We start from the raw sequence: 14,389 nt of genomic DNA, 5'->3' as shown, positions 1-14,389 counted from the left end.
ATTTTGCACATTGATTTTGTATCAAGTCAATCCTAAGCCAAAAGAACAAAGCTGGAGGCATCACGCTACCTGACTTCAAACTATACTACAAGGCTACAGTAACCAAAACAGCATGGTACTGGTACCAAAACAGAGATATAGATCAATGGAACAGAACAGAGCCCTCAGAAATAATGCCACGTATCTACAACCATCTGATCTTTGACAAACCTGACAAAAACAAGAAATGAGGAAACGATTCCCTATTTAATAAATGGTGCTGGGAAAACTGGCTAGCCATATGTAGAAAGCTGAAACTGGATCCCTTCCTTACACCTTATACAAAAACTAATTCAAGATGGATTAGACCTAAAACCATAAAAACCGTAGAAGAAAACCTAGGCAATACCATTGAGGACATAGGCATGGGCAAGGACTTCATGTCTAAAACATCAAAAGCAATGGCAACAAAAGCCAAAATTGACAAATGGGATCTAATTAATTAAACTAAAGAGCTTCTGCACAGCAAAAGAAACTGCCATCAGCGTGAACAGGCAACCTACAAAATGGGAGAAAATTTTTGCAACCTACTCATCTGACAAAGGGCTAATATCCAGAATCTACAATGAACTCAAACAAATTTACAAGAAAAAAAAACAACCCCATCAAAAAGTAGGCGAAAGATATGAATAGATACTTCTCAAAAGAAGACATTTATGCAGCCAAAAAACACATGAAAAGATGCTCATCATCACTGGCCATCAGAGAAATGCAAATCAAAACCACAGTGAGATACCATCTCACACCAGTTAGAATGACCATCATTAAAAAGTCAGGAAACAACAGGTGCTGGAGAGGATGTGGAGAAATAGGAACACTTTTACACTGTTGGTGGGACTGTAAACTAGTTCAACCATTGTGGAAGTCAGTGTGGCGATTCCTCAGGGATCTAGAACTAGAAATACCATTTGACCCAGCCATTCCATTACTGGGTATATACCCAAAGGATTATAAATCATGCTGCTATGAAGACATATGCACACGTATGTTTATTGCAGCACTATTCACAATAGCAAAGACTTGGAACCAACCCAAATGTCCAGCAATGATAGACTGGATTAAGAAAATGTGGCACATATACACCACGGAATACTATGCAGCCATAAAAAAGGATGAGTTCATGTCCTTTGTAGGGACATGGATGAAACTGGAAACCATCATTCTCAGTAAACTATCGCAAGGACAAAAAACCAAACACCACATGTTCTCACTCATAGGTGGGAATTGAACAATGGAGAACACATGGACACAGGAAGGGGAACATCACACTCTGGGGACTGTTGTGGGGTGGGCGGAGGGGGGAGGGATAGCATTAGGAGATATACCTAATGCTAAATGATGAGTTAGTGGGTGCAGCACACCAATATGGCACATGGATACATATGTAACAAACCTGCACATTGTGCACATGTATCCTAAAACTTCAATAATAATAAAATTTTTTTAAAAAGGCAAAAAAAAAAAAACTTGTCCCTCAACATTGGTTCAGCCAAGAAAAAAAGAAGGAAGGAAGGAAATAAAGGAATGTTTTAACCATTAATGTTATGAATGTTGTCTTTCATAAAATCTGTAGAAAATAAACAAATTACTAAAAAGTAAAAAAAAAAAAAAACATGGAATAAGTCAAACTTTTCACACTTATGAAACTGAAAGTCACCCATGAAATTGTCAATCGTGGTTGGCTATGCTGGTTCCTCTCAGTTTTATATGAGATAATAACTGCATTCATCATCCATACCATACTTTCCAAAATGCTTTACATTCTTTTCTGGTTCTTATAATAGCTTTGTGAAATGGGGATGGAAGGTTCCTAGAGTGGTGAAATAACTATTAAATGATTAAATAACTAAAGCTTAAAAAATTAGAGAAACCTATGCAATGAGGCCAACACTGGCACTTAAGTTCCTAGCCAAGACATAAAACTGAGAATAACAAAAGAAGTCAGCATAGTTTCTATATGTGTCTTATAAATTACTTTAGCAATACAAAGATAAAAGATCATTATGTTAAAAAATTTTAATATATGGTTTTGGTAGGGCCAATACATAGTAAAGACATAGCTTTATTTCAATTGAACTGAATAAAGTGATATATTTCAGTAAATTAAGGCAAAGGAGATAGATGCTGTGACCAGTGGTGCAAAATTTTTCAAAAATTTATACATTAGATTTACCTTTACAAGGTTATAGTCAAGAATAATTAATTTGTATTTTAAGCAAACTCTACTGCTTTTCAAAAAAATGTTTTAATCTTGAGTGAAGAATAGTGAAGGTAATCTTAATATGCTGTTTAACTTTAAAAAATAATTATAGAATTATAGAAAAGTTTCAAAAATATAATAGAACTTATGCACACCCTTCTGCCAGTTTTCCTTAATGTTAACAATGTACATAACCATAATATGATTTTCAAAACCAGGAAATTAACATTACAGTAGTGTTTTAATTTTACCATGTAATTAATGGAAGAAATGAAAGCTACCCCAATACTCAGTTATATTTATACCAGTAATTATAGCACAGGGCCTTACAAGAAATTAACAAATTATTGTTTTAACAGAATAATAAACAACACTTATTCATAAATTCTGCCTGCTTTTTTTGTTGTCATTATGCTGCTTAATCTTGAACCAAAAGATACATAATTTTTAAAGGGACTTACAGAGTTCTGAGCTAACACCAGTACTCAAGTTGATTATAAAGGCTGTGTTTATTTTTTTCCAGACTCTTCTGGTCTAACTCAGTGTGCGTAATATCCTATTCTAGTGAGATGGCCTCTTTCTAGAGGTGGGAAACTGAGAGATTTTACCTTTACTATTAATAAAACTCCTAGAGACTACACCTTTTAGGTATATTTTGGTTGTTCATCTGTGTATTAGTGAATCAGGTGGACTAGCATATAATGATACTGAGTATAACGGGAGGATTATGTCTCTCTTATTAATGACAAATGCAGCTACTACAAATACATGAATAAAGTTTATAAACAGCAAAGGAAAACTTGGAATTACTTGATGTTTTGTGGTTTAAGAACAATACTTGAATATGATCTTATGCATGAAAATGTGTAAGATGGTATTTCTCTAATTTTAATATAATTGTTTTCAAGATGAAGATGTTCCAGATTTGAGTCATCATCCTCTTCAGCATTGCAAATTTCTTCTGGAAGAATGTTCCTAAGGAAAAATAGACATGCAAGTCATGCATGGTCCAAGTAATAATCTGCCTTCATTTAGGAGTTAAGTTTAACATTTGTTAAAAAAATTTTGTTCTTAAAATAAAGTTGGATCCTTATAGACCAGAATAAATTCCAACTACGTCAAAGATCCAAATGTGAAAGATGAAGCCATAGAAGCACCAGAACAGACTGTGGTCACACCCCCTGACTTGGGAGATTCTTCCTATATGTGATTTGAAAACCAGAAGCACTGAATGAAAAGATTTAAAATTTACTGCCAGTTTTAAAAAGAAAGTACAAAGTTAAACAACATGACAAAGAAGGAGAAGGTAACTTATATCGCAGATACAAAGGCTTCCTAAGAATCTAGGAGGAAAATGGAAAATGCTCAGTTTCATTCATAAGAAAAATGTAAATTGAAACTTTACTGGCATACCACTTTTTATTTATAAGGTTTGCAAAAAAAAAAAAAAAAAAAACCCAAAAGCTCATTAACATATTCTAATAGTGAGCCTGGACCCATTAAATACCTCTGAAGGGAATGCAAAATGGTGCACCCTCTCTAGAGAGGAATTTGGTGATATCTAGCAAAATTACATATGCACTTTACCCTTTGCACTCTGCATTCCCACTCCTAGGATTTTATCCCAAAGTTAAACTGGAAAAAAACAAAATGACATTTATACAAACTTATCTTTTGTGGCATTATGTTTAGTAGTAAGAGTGGAAACACATGTCTATCAATATGGAAGCGATTGAATAAAATATAGTATACCCGCATAATATTCAGTTGTGAAAAGGAATGAAGAAATTCTCTACATACTGATGGGGAGTGATATACTGATACTTTTAAAAAGTAAAGGGTAGGCTGGGCATGGTGGCTCACACCTGTCATCCCAGCACTTTGGGAGGCCAAGACGAGTGGATCACCTGAGGTCAGGAGTTCAAGACCAGCCTGACCAACATGGAGAAACCCCATCTCTACTGAAAATAAAAAATTAGCCAGGCGTGGTGGCATATCCTTATACTCCCAGCTACTTGGGAGACTGAGGCAAGAGAATCGCTTGAACTTGGGAGGTGGAGGTTGCAGTGAGCTGAGATCACGCCATTGCACTCCTGCCTGGGCGACAAGAGCGAAACTCTGTCTCAAAAAAAAAAAAAAAGAAAAGAAAAAAAAAAAAGCAAAGGGTAGAAAAAATACAAATACCCCATAAGGTTTGGTTTTTTTGACCCATCCAAATCTCATGTTGAAATTTGATCCCCAGTGTTGGAGGTGGTGCTTAATGGGAGGTGTTTGGGTCATGGGGGCAGGTCACTCATGAATAGATTAATATCCTCTCTAGGATCAGGGGAGTGAGTAAGTTCTTCTTCTATTAATTCCCATAAGAGCTGGTTGTTAAAAAAAAAAAAAAGTCTGGCACCTCCCCATTCTTTTTTGCCTCCTCTCTTGCCATGTAATCTCTACACACTCCATCTCCCCTTCCACCATGAGTGGAAGCAGCCTGAAGGCCCTCACCAGATGCAGATGCCAGTGTCGTGCTACTTGCACAGCCTGAAGAACCATGAGCCAAATAAACCTTTTCTCTTTTTAAATTACCCAGCCTTCGGCATGATTTTATAGCATCAGAATTGGACTAAGACATATATAGAGAGAAAACTGCCCTTTTGTGTAATAACTTGTATAATAATTATGGATGAGGATGAGGAAATATGTATATGTATGTAGGCTTTTGTTTGCAAAAATAAATACTGGAAGGATAAACTAGAAATTTAAAAATTTAACCTATGGGAAGGATCATATAGTGTATAAAAAACAATCATAGAAGTAAGACTTCTCTTAATTCAACTTCTTATACAGTTTTGACTTTGGAATTATAAATATTTAATACAGTCAAAAATAATATTAATTCAAAAAGAAAAAAGCAATTTCTAAAAACCAAAAATAAACTAAATAACATGTCTGAATATTAAGTTGTTGACATATTACAGAGGAAACCACTGTATTTCAGCTGTACATCTTTAGTGGAACTTATTCTAAAGACAAATAGAGCTACTAAAAAATAATAAACTTAAAGCTTTTATTATTAGCAGTAATAATGTCATTTTTGAAATAATTGTTTACATATTGTAAGATCATCCAAGTTAATATTGTTGGGAACCTAGATTTTCAGTGTAAGAGAAACAAGTTTTAATAAAAGAAATTAATATTCAATTATGCTAAATTTGATTTGGGAATGTCAGTCTGAACTTACTTTCTTTTCAAAATACGGAATTTCCTGGCAGTCCACTGAAAGGCCCCAAAACAATAGCAACACAATTGAAAGGACCACGTCTGGTTCCCACTTGGGGCTTCTCAATACTATGCCCCAAAGAAAGAGGCCAGGCTCTTTGGAGGAAGGTCTGCAGTAGGGAATGCAGAAAGTAAGCCTGAGGCCCACGTGTGCCCAAAAGCAAGTAAGCAGACACAAGAGCCAGTTTGAATGGCGACCATTGTCCATATGACTGCAATTGATTGAAACATAACTGCTTACATGAAAGCCTAAGTGTATATTGATTCACCAGAAAAAGAGAGAACCCTAAAACAAAATAAAGCAAAAACATTTAGGCTCCAACTTCTTACTCCCACTGGTGGTTTGAAGGAAAGAACTGAGCTTTTTTCTTGCCTTTCAAAGTGACAAAGCAGCCCTAGTTGATGAGCAAAAAATTTTTTACAGAGGAATTCCAGCTAATAAGCATGAGAAGCATGGCAAAAATAGAAATTCATCATTTTGTTACCCCTAATGAAATAAGAATTCAAACAACATTCATCTGTGAGTGAAACCATTGGTTCAATGATGGAGGAGTAAATTTGTCTTAGGAGATACCAGGCTGTGACCACCTCAATCCACTGATCAATTTTAGAATCACAAAAGGTGGGACAAACATTAGACGCCTTCTGATGCAATGCAGTATGAAGCATATGGCACAACCTGTGAAGTATTTTTGCCAACAAATTTTGAAACTGAATTTTACAAAGCCCTCCCAAACCCCCATCTCTTCCTCCAGTACCTTTAAAAACACGAACTTTTCTGTGTTTTTGTTTTGTTTTTGTAGGCATTTAGTTTATTTGGACTTTTAGAGAAGGGGAAAGACTAAGAGACATAATTCTCAGGGACAGAACAACAAGGTTATTGTCTCCCTCACTGCCAACGATAAAGACCTCACTAACAAAATATTCTGGATTAATTCTCAAGACACTCATGCCATCTAGGCAGGAGTGATGATTCAGTATATAAGCTGAACACATGCAGAAAAATATATTCCCAAAAGTAGAGAAAGTGAGTCTCAATAAATGTATTCAGAAATCTGACTTCAGAAAAATCTAGATAGAAGCAGTTTTACTTTTAGCATATATTTAGGTTTTATGCTCTATAGATTAGTTTTATTTTTTTACACATGGAGGTGGGAGTAGTAACATAATCTATTGCTTTGAAGACTCATTTGAACCTGTCTCTAAAATTCTAAGTGTTATATATAATAATCGTTAATTTTTCGTTGTTTTTTTTTTTTTGAGATGGAGTCTCACTCTGTCACCCAGGCTGGAGTGCAGTGGCACAATCCTGGCTCACTGCAACCTCTGCCTCCCAGGTTCAAACAATTCTCCCACCTCAGCCTCCCAAGTAGCTGGCATTACAGACACGCACCACCATGCCCTACTAATTTTTGTATTTTTAGTAGAAATGAGGTTTCACCGTGTTGTCCAGGCTGGCCTCGAACTCTTGAACTCAGGTGATCTACCCGCCTTGGCATCCCAAAGTGCTGGAATTACAGGCGTGAGCCACTGCACGTGGCCAAAAGACGTTTTAACTATGGAAATTTATAAACGTGCAAAAGTAGGAAAAACTTGTAATGAATCCTCACATACCTGTCATCCACTTTCAGTAATTACTAACATTTGCCAATCTTGTTTAATCCAGCCCCTTAGCACCATTTTTTTTTTCCTTAACGTAAATCCCAGATATCATGTCACGGTTGTTTTATCATACATTTTGCCAACCAAAATTTAAACAGATACTTGAAAAAGCCAAAATTTACCGTATCTTGTTGTTGTTCAGCCTCAGAAAATGTAGTGCTTTCATTTCTTGTATCCCAGGTGGTATAGATTTTAAGTCATTGTGATCCAGAAATAATTCTCTCAGGGAATGATATGCCCCATAGAAAGAGACGCGGTCCATGCCATCATCAGCAAGTTTGTTAAATGACAGGTACAAGTATTCCAGGCCTGGTTCCATGTGGCCAAACACATAGCCAGGGATCCGTTCAATCTGGTTCCCAAGGAGTACGAGGTGCAGCAAGGACTTGGGTAGATAGGAGGGAACGTGATAGAGCTTGTTGTAGGAGAGATCAATGGATTCTAGATTTCTGCAGCAAAGAAAAAAGTACACAGGGTAGGGACATCAGGATGGTGATCATCAGCTCTAAATTTTGATAAAGCCAGTCTTGATACTGGTCCATTTTCCCATAAGCACCCAGTTTGTAGTGATGATTCCAAATAGGAACTTTTCCAGGTACAGCCAGCCCTAGTCTCTTGCACCAAGGTGCATGTCCTTACCCGTGTGCCATACTGCCTCCCAGCTATGTGAGTCCATGCAAGAGGAGCATCAAAGACTAGGAGGGAAAAACTCATATCCCTAGAGGCAATACTGAGGCCCAAAGACTAAAATATTTGTAAGGTTGATGTGTTGAATCCAAAATGAAATCCCACGAATCCCAGCATACATCTAAATGCCTATCTGTAAAGTTGTCTCTGGTTCCAGCAAGGAAGTTTGGTTTGTTTGGCTTGTTTTGGTTCCCCTTCCCCTACATTTTCATTCCACATTTGATTTGGTGACCTGGCACACCTGAGACTTGAGGCGAGCCTGAGGGATCTAGAAAATGCTGTTAATCATCTAGAAGATCTGGGAAGTGTGGTGAACTCACTGGCTTGTTTTAGGAGCCCCACCTGAGTCCCCTAAGGCTTCTGCCCCACACCCTCTTTTCACCTGATGAAGACTCCTCTGCCCACAGTGGACTCAGTGCCACATGCTGCTGAGCCCAGTTGGCCTCTCCATCCTGCTTCTGAATGACACGTGTCCCAGGCTGTGCTACTTAGACACATAGTTCCAGGACACGCAATCCCAGATCCCAGTTGTCTGCTGGATTTGCTGCAGGGCTTGCTTCTGACTCCCTCCTCCTTCACCGAGAGCTACAGCCAGAGGCTGCTGATTCTTGTCCAGGAAGACAGAGTCTAGTTTTGGCCTCCACTGTTAAGCCAAGCATTCTTCAGTCTCTTTTGTAAGAGTTGAGGTGAAGAAATAGTTTGGAGAATAGAAGGCTGTGTAGTGTAGGAGAACAGGCCTGGGCTCTGGAGCCTGGTGCTTCCACCTAATGATGAGGAGAAGGAGTATGGCAGATTTCTTTCTCACTGTGTGCAGAGGATTATCTCATTCAAACCTCCTGACAACCTGTGAAGTAGACAGAGCTAGAAGTGGCATTTGACCACTAGTGGGCAGACCTCGAAGTCAGACAGCTGGGGCTCAGTTCTTGCTAGCTCAGCACTTGGCATATGATATGGTGTCCAGTATGCAGTATGGTGACAACAACAGTAGTTACCACAATAATCCTAACACCAGTCATGCAATGCACAGGTTGGAAACTGCATGAAGTAGCCCACTTTGGGGATAGGGTAAGGGTTCACTAAGAAACAATTCTGTCTCCGAGCCCTTCAGTATCGTCACCTCCCTCACTTAACCCATTCCCAGTTTTCATACTCTGTTTAATAATAGCGAGAGGAAGAAATAGTTCAATAAAATTTAAATTGTAGCATGTACTTACTCTTGATTTATCCAGGCTAAAGGAGCAATCCTATTTTCTTCAATTTTGTTATAACGTAGTACAATGACATTGATCTTTCTGGTATGATTGAAACAAATTTCAGTTATTTCTTCAATTTGGTTATTTTCTAGGTATAATTCCTATAATTAAGAGAAAAGACTATTATTTTTCCTTTGTGTTAGTTGATATGTTCAATTTCATGGAGACTAAAATAGTGACATAGACTATTATGATTAGTATTATCTAAAGAGTCTTTTACTGCTCTTTCAAGTAAGCTCATATTTTTAAGTTGTCTTTTTTTTTTTGAGACAGGGTCTCACTTTGTCGCACAGGATGGAGTGCAGTGGCACAAACACGGCTCACTGCAGCCTTGACCTCCCAGGCTCAAGTGACCCTACCACCTCAGTCCCACAAGTGACTGAGACTACAGGTATGCACCACCAAGCCTGGCTAATTTTTGTATTTTTTGTAGAGACAGGGTCTCACCATGTTGCTCAGGCTGGTCTCGAACTCCTAAGCTCAAGTGATCTACCCGCCTCGGCCTCCCAAAGTGCTGGAATTACAGGAAAGTTGTCAAATTTTATAACTAATTAGTAAAATAAAACACACTGTCATGGTTATGGAATCAAGTGAATTTTATTTAAAATGTATTAGCCATAATATGTTGCAAGAAATGGCATACCATAATAATTATACAAGGCTGTCTACTGTATAATACTTATTCACATAAATTATCTCATTTGGGCTTAAAAACTCTGAAAAGTAGACAGAAATTATTATCGCTACTTACCAGTGGAGTTAAGTTGGGCCTGGAGAGACAGGGAGGCTCACCCGTCGTTACGTGACTAATGCTGAGAGGGGCTTGTCCTAGCTGAGCCTCCAGCTCCCAGGCTGCCTATTTCCTACTATTTCATGTGGTCTATAATATTTTAGGCTCATGTTTTTAGATTTGCTTTTGTTATAATTAATTTAATTAAAGTTAATTAAGAGCCTTAATTTACAACCAAGGAGAAGTTTTCTAGAACTGTTAATAAGTTTTTAATAGCTAGCTGCCTTCAAGTTAAGTTTAGTTGGCATTAGAGGGAGTTTTTCACTAAAGGATCTGCATTATAAAAATTCTCCTTGTTCTCTTGTTAGAATTCAGAGGTAAAACTGGCATATATCTTTAGTGTCACCTTCTATTCCACCTGTGAGAATTTCCCTCTTTGTTAATTTTGGTATTTGTTAGAAATTAATAAAGCAATTTTCAACTTTTTGCTTTTACCTGCATATGTATTTAGGAGGTGAGCTAGATCAGTAAGAGACTAGTTAAATAAATCCTGGCACACCTGTCCATATGTTGAAAACTCTGCAGCTGTAGGAAAGAATGACATGAAACAGCCTTGAGGCTGCATGGTTAAGTGAGGCAGGTGTACAGCAGTGGCTTTAGAAGGATTTGTAGTGTGTGCCATGCATTTGCGCGCTTGTATGCTCAGTGCTTTCCAGACTGGTAGGAGTGGATCCCTTTGGAGAGAGAGAGAGACGCCAGTATGGGAAGCTCAGGCTTGGAGTGGGGCACATTGCTCTTTTGTATTATCCTCATTGTGTATGTATGTGTTTTAACATGTGTATGCATTATCTATTTAAATTTTAATTTTTTAATTATTAATTTCTGGCCCTGCCCCACAAAGAATCTGACTTAGCATGTCTGGGATAGGTCTAAGAGTCTGTATTTCTTAAGAACCCAGGAGATTCTGATGGAAAGCCAGGTACTGATAAATGTCAGTGTTACATAACTCCGTCGCTTAATCTGGAAATAGGAAGAAGAGGAAGGGTGGCAGCCATGACAGCCACATAAGATCACAATAGATGACCCTCTTTTCTGGCTTGCTGGGGCTGCAGCCGGAGGATGCTCCATCCCAACTTCTGGCTGGATGATCATGTGGCATAGGAGAAACAGAGCTTAGTGAGGAAACCTGGGTTCCCACAGGGTCTGCCAGTATGTATAGACTCTCTGGACCTCAGTGTTCTTTTTGGCGGGCAGGGTGGGGTGTGGTTTGTAGAGACAGAGTCTCTGTGTTGCCCAGGCTGGAGTGTAGTGGTACGATCCTAGCTTACTGCAGCCTCAAACTCCTGGGCTCAAGTGATCCTCCACCTCAGCCTCCTGAGCAGCTACGACTACAGGTGTGCACCATCACGCCTGGCTAATTTTTTTTTAATATATTTTTTAGAGACAGGGTCTCACTATGTTGCCCAGGCTACTCTCAAACTCCTGGCCTCAAGCCATCTTCCTGCCTCAGCCTCCCAGAGTACTGGGATTACTGGCGTGAGCCACTGCACGGTCCACCTCAGTGTTTTTAATGCAGGAAATGAGAGGTGTTGACATTCATCAGCCAAAGACCCCCAGGAGCACATCCTGCAGCAAGGAGACCACACATCTGGGGACCTGTGGGGCATCTCTAGAGGATAATGAAGCAAGGCTGGCGTTTGGGGCCTGGAGTTAGTCACAGGACAGTTTTGGTAGGAATTGGGTCAAAACTTGTAAGCTACAGAGTTGCTGTAACAGTCAGAGACCTTTTTTGTACAACACTTGTATCCATGCAAGTTACTGTTAGGTCAGAGTGTCTGTGATTTTGCCTGGAATTTGTGAGTGGACACTCTGTTATGGTTAATACCTGTTTGAGCTTCTGTGATAAGCCTCACATTCTGGATTGGGACAGTTTACACTGTCTTGAGAGTCAGAGTACCTCATGGAAGTTGTGGTTTCATTTAAATTCTCAATTCCTTTCTCCTATTTCCCCCAGCAGCTATCAGAAATACCATTTTTCACTTTATCAGGTGTCTCTACTAGTAATTATAATTTCGATTCAGAATTTTGTATTGCTTGAAGAAAAAACAATGCTTAATTTATAGGAAATTATGTATACAGCATGAAACTAGAGTTTAATTTACATCACAATAGTCTTAAAATATATTTTGTTGTAGTATACCATATTTCAAATATAATACATTTAAAACACTAAAAAAAATATTGTTACCTCAATAGAACCAGGAAGACCCTGCGGTATAATTCTAAATTTATTTTTTCCCAGACGCAAGTAGGCTAGGCTCTTCAAAGATTTGAAAGCTAAAGGATTGACATTGGCTTCACTGAGATTGTTTCCTTCCAATTCTAAGGTGACCAATTGATTTAAGTCTATAAAAAATAAAAGTATTAGAATATTAGGATAATTGAAAAACCATGCAAATTTTTGTAGCCTTTTGAAATGTCATGTGAAATGGCCAGTTTATTTGGAGGGCAAATACAGTTTTTTTTAAACCTTTGTATCCTCCCATAAAGCCTTTTCCTAAGTACTTTGTACATCCCAGATACTCAATTCAACCAGGACTAAATGCATGGTCCAGTAGTGAGGCAGATCCGAAAAAAATCATTGAAATGCTAGGTGCTAACAATATGTGTAAGGAACAGAAGCACGAGAGAACAGAGGGAGGAAGATAGGAAACAGAGGCAGAGGAGTTTCCATAGAAATTGTAGTGGCTGAACAGGGATTTGGAATTCAGGTAGGAAAGGAATAGAAAGTTGTGGACAGTCACTGGAAACATTGCAAAGACATAGATGTATGAAGTGGCAGCATAATAGGTAATGGGGTGGGTGGAAGTTTAATGCAATGAATGATTTCTTTTTCTAGGACACAGAAAAGAACACTTTCCCTGGCTCACCCTCAGTCTCTGAACAAGGGAGTGAGAAGTAAACCAGAGCAGTGAATTCCCATCATAGTTACTCACTTCTTGGCACGGACCGCAGCCAAATGGAAGCTTTGAAAGACTTATGATCAAAAATTCTCCACACATTCAGATTGAACTAGCAAGAAAGGCCTTTATACAAACAAGTTTTTTCTACTTTGTTTCTACTAGTCTCAGGAGTGGTATGATCCAGGTCAAATGGAAGTTCCGTGCTGCAAAACGGACAGCTCAGCAATGATAATACCCAAAGGCATCTGAGTCAGAGGCTCAGGGTGTGGCCAAAGTTCCCAGATTAGGGGATGTTTTCTATTCAACCCCCTTCATGGGCATTGCACCACATGCCATGTGGGACTCAGTTCTGCTCTTAGGCAACAGCAAAGATGGTTGCATCAGGAATAGAAATAATAAATGCTGGAAGATTAAAAGAAGAAAAAGCAGTGTAGATGTGAGTGGTATGAAAGTGCCAGGCTGGCCGGGCGTGGTGGCTTAAGCCTGTAATCCCAGCACTTTGGGAGGCCGAGGCAGGCGGATCACGAGGTCAGGAGATCGAGACCATCCTGGCTAACACGGTGAAACCCCGTCTCTACTAAAAATACAAAAAATTAGCCGAGTGTGGTGGCGGGCGCCTGTAGTCCCAGCTACTCGGGAGGCTGAGGCAGGAGAATGGCGTGAACCCGGGAGGCGGAGCTTGCAGTGAGCCGAGATCGCACCACTGCACTCCAGCCTGGGGGACAGAGCAAGACTCCGTCTCAAAAAAAAAAAAGAAAGTGTCAAGCTCCTACAGACAGAAAGAGATAGAAGCAGGAGGAACTTCCAAGCTGAAATAGCCAGCTGAGCACATGTAGGTGAAAGACCATGTGGGTTTGCTCAGCGGGAGAGGAGACTAGCCCTGGAGTGGCTGTGCACAGTGAAGTGAAGGTTGGTGCTCAGAGAGAAGTACGCTGGGAGGGCCTTTTTTTACATTTTTAAATTTTATTTTATTTTATTTTATTTTATTTAGAGACAGAGTCTCACTCTGTCACCCAGGCTGGAGTGCAATAGCATGGTCTTGGCTCACTGCAACCTCTGCCTCCCGGGTTCAAGCAATTCTCCTGCCTCAGCCTCCCAAGTAGCTGGCATTGCAGGCCCCCGCCACCACACTCAGCTAATTCTGGGAGGGCCTTTGCACCCTGGACAACAACGTCTGGCTCTCATTCTCTAGGCAGCAAGATGGGGATGGCAGGACAAAGGCCACATTTTACAAAGGTTAACCTGGTGGTGGTGCTTAGGATTAATGGAAGTGCTGAGCAACAGGAAGTAGCCAGGCCAGCCAGTAAATTGTGATAAGTGGTTATATTTCCTCATATTCTCTTTCATTTCCAAAACTAAAGGTACTGAGAATCTGACATCTTTCTCTAGTACATAGGTGAAGTTCTGAAATGCAGTGGAAGTTTTTCATTGAAAAATAGATAACAGAAATGAACTAATGGCCATTACATGACTAAGAGAAAAAGAGAGAAACAGTGCAAATTCAGGACACTGTGTTTTCTTTTGCAATTATTCTCTGGTATATATAGGAAATAGGAGGTAACTGGAAATAGGATAGAGCTAGAGAACG

The 14,389-nt window shown here is 39.2% G+C and overlaps 2 protein-coding genes across 7 annotated transcripts in view; one reads left to right on the top strand and one right to left on the bottom strand.

Annotated features, from left to right (window-relative positions):
* CENPP (centromere protein P) overlaps positions 1-14,389 on the top strand; it is a 289,893-nt gene that overhangs the window by 179,046 nt on the left and 96,458 nt on the right. The window contains exon 6 of one of the 3 annotated variants that reach the window (XM_063636262.1): positions 9,382-9,694. The exons of the other annotated variants lie outside the window; for them this stretch is intronic. Coding sequence (XP_063492332.1) covers positions 9,382-9,663 — 282 coding nt within the window. The 3' untranslated portion in view covers positions 9,664-9,694. Of the gene's footprint in view, positions 1-9,381; positions 9,695-14,389 lie in introns of those variants that run through there. 3 annotated transcript variants of the gene reach the window in all.
* ECM2 (extracellular matrix protein 2) overlaps positions 1-14,389 on the bottom strand; it is a 46,095-nt gene that overhangs the window by 1,793 nt on the left and 29,913 nt on the right. For 3 of the 4 annotated variants that reach the window (XM_063636248.1, XM_055271942.2, XM_063636249.1), the window contains exons 7-10: positions 12,087-12,244; positions 9,070-9,209; positions 7,291-7,617; positions 704-3,214 (exon numbers count right to left, since the gene is read on the bottom strand). In XM_063636248.1, the coding sequence (XP_063492318.1) occupies positions 3,046-3,214; positions 7,291-7,617; positions 9,070-9,209; positions 12,087-12,244 (794 nt within the window). In that variant the 3' untranslated portion in view covers positions 704-3,045. Of the gene's footprint in view, positions 1-703; positions 3,215-7,290; positions 7,618-9,069; positions 9,210-12,086; positions 12,245-14,389 lie in introns of those variants that run through there. The other variant, XM_063636250.1, reaches the window with a different exon arrangement.

This window comes from Symphalangus syndactylus, chromosome 3 (genome assembly GCF_028878055.3).
Source record: "Symphalangus syndactylus isolate Jambi chromosome 3, NHGRI_mSymSyn1-v2.1_pri, whole genome shotgun sequence".
In the NCBI taxonomy this organism is placed as follows: domain Eukaryota; kingdom Metazoa; phylum Chordata; class Mammalia; order Primates; family Hylobatidae; genus Symphalangus; species Symphalangus syndactylus.
The sequence above is the reverse complement of the archived record's forward strand: the minus strand, read 5'-3'. Positions and strand labels throughout refer to the sequence as shown.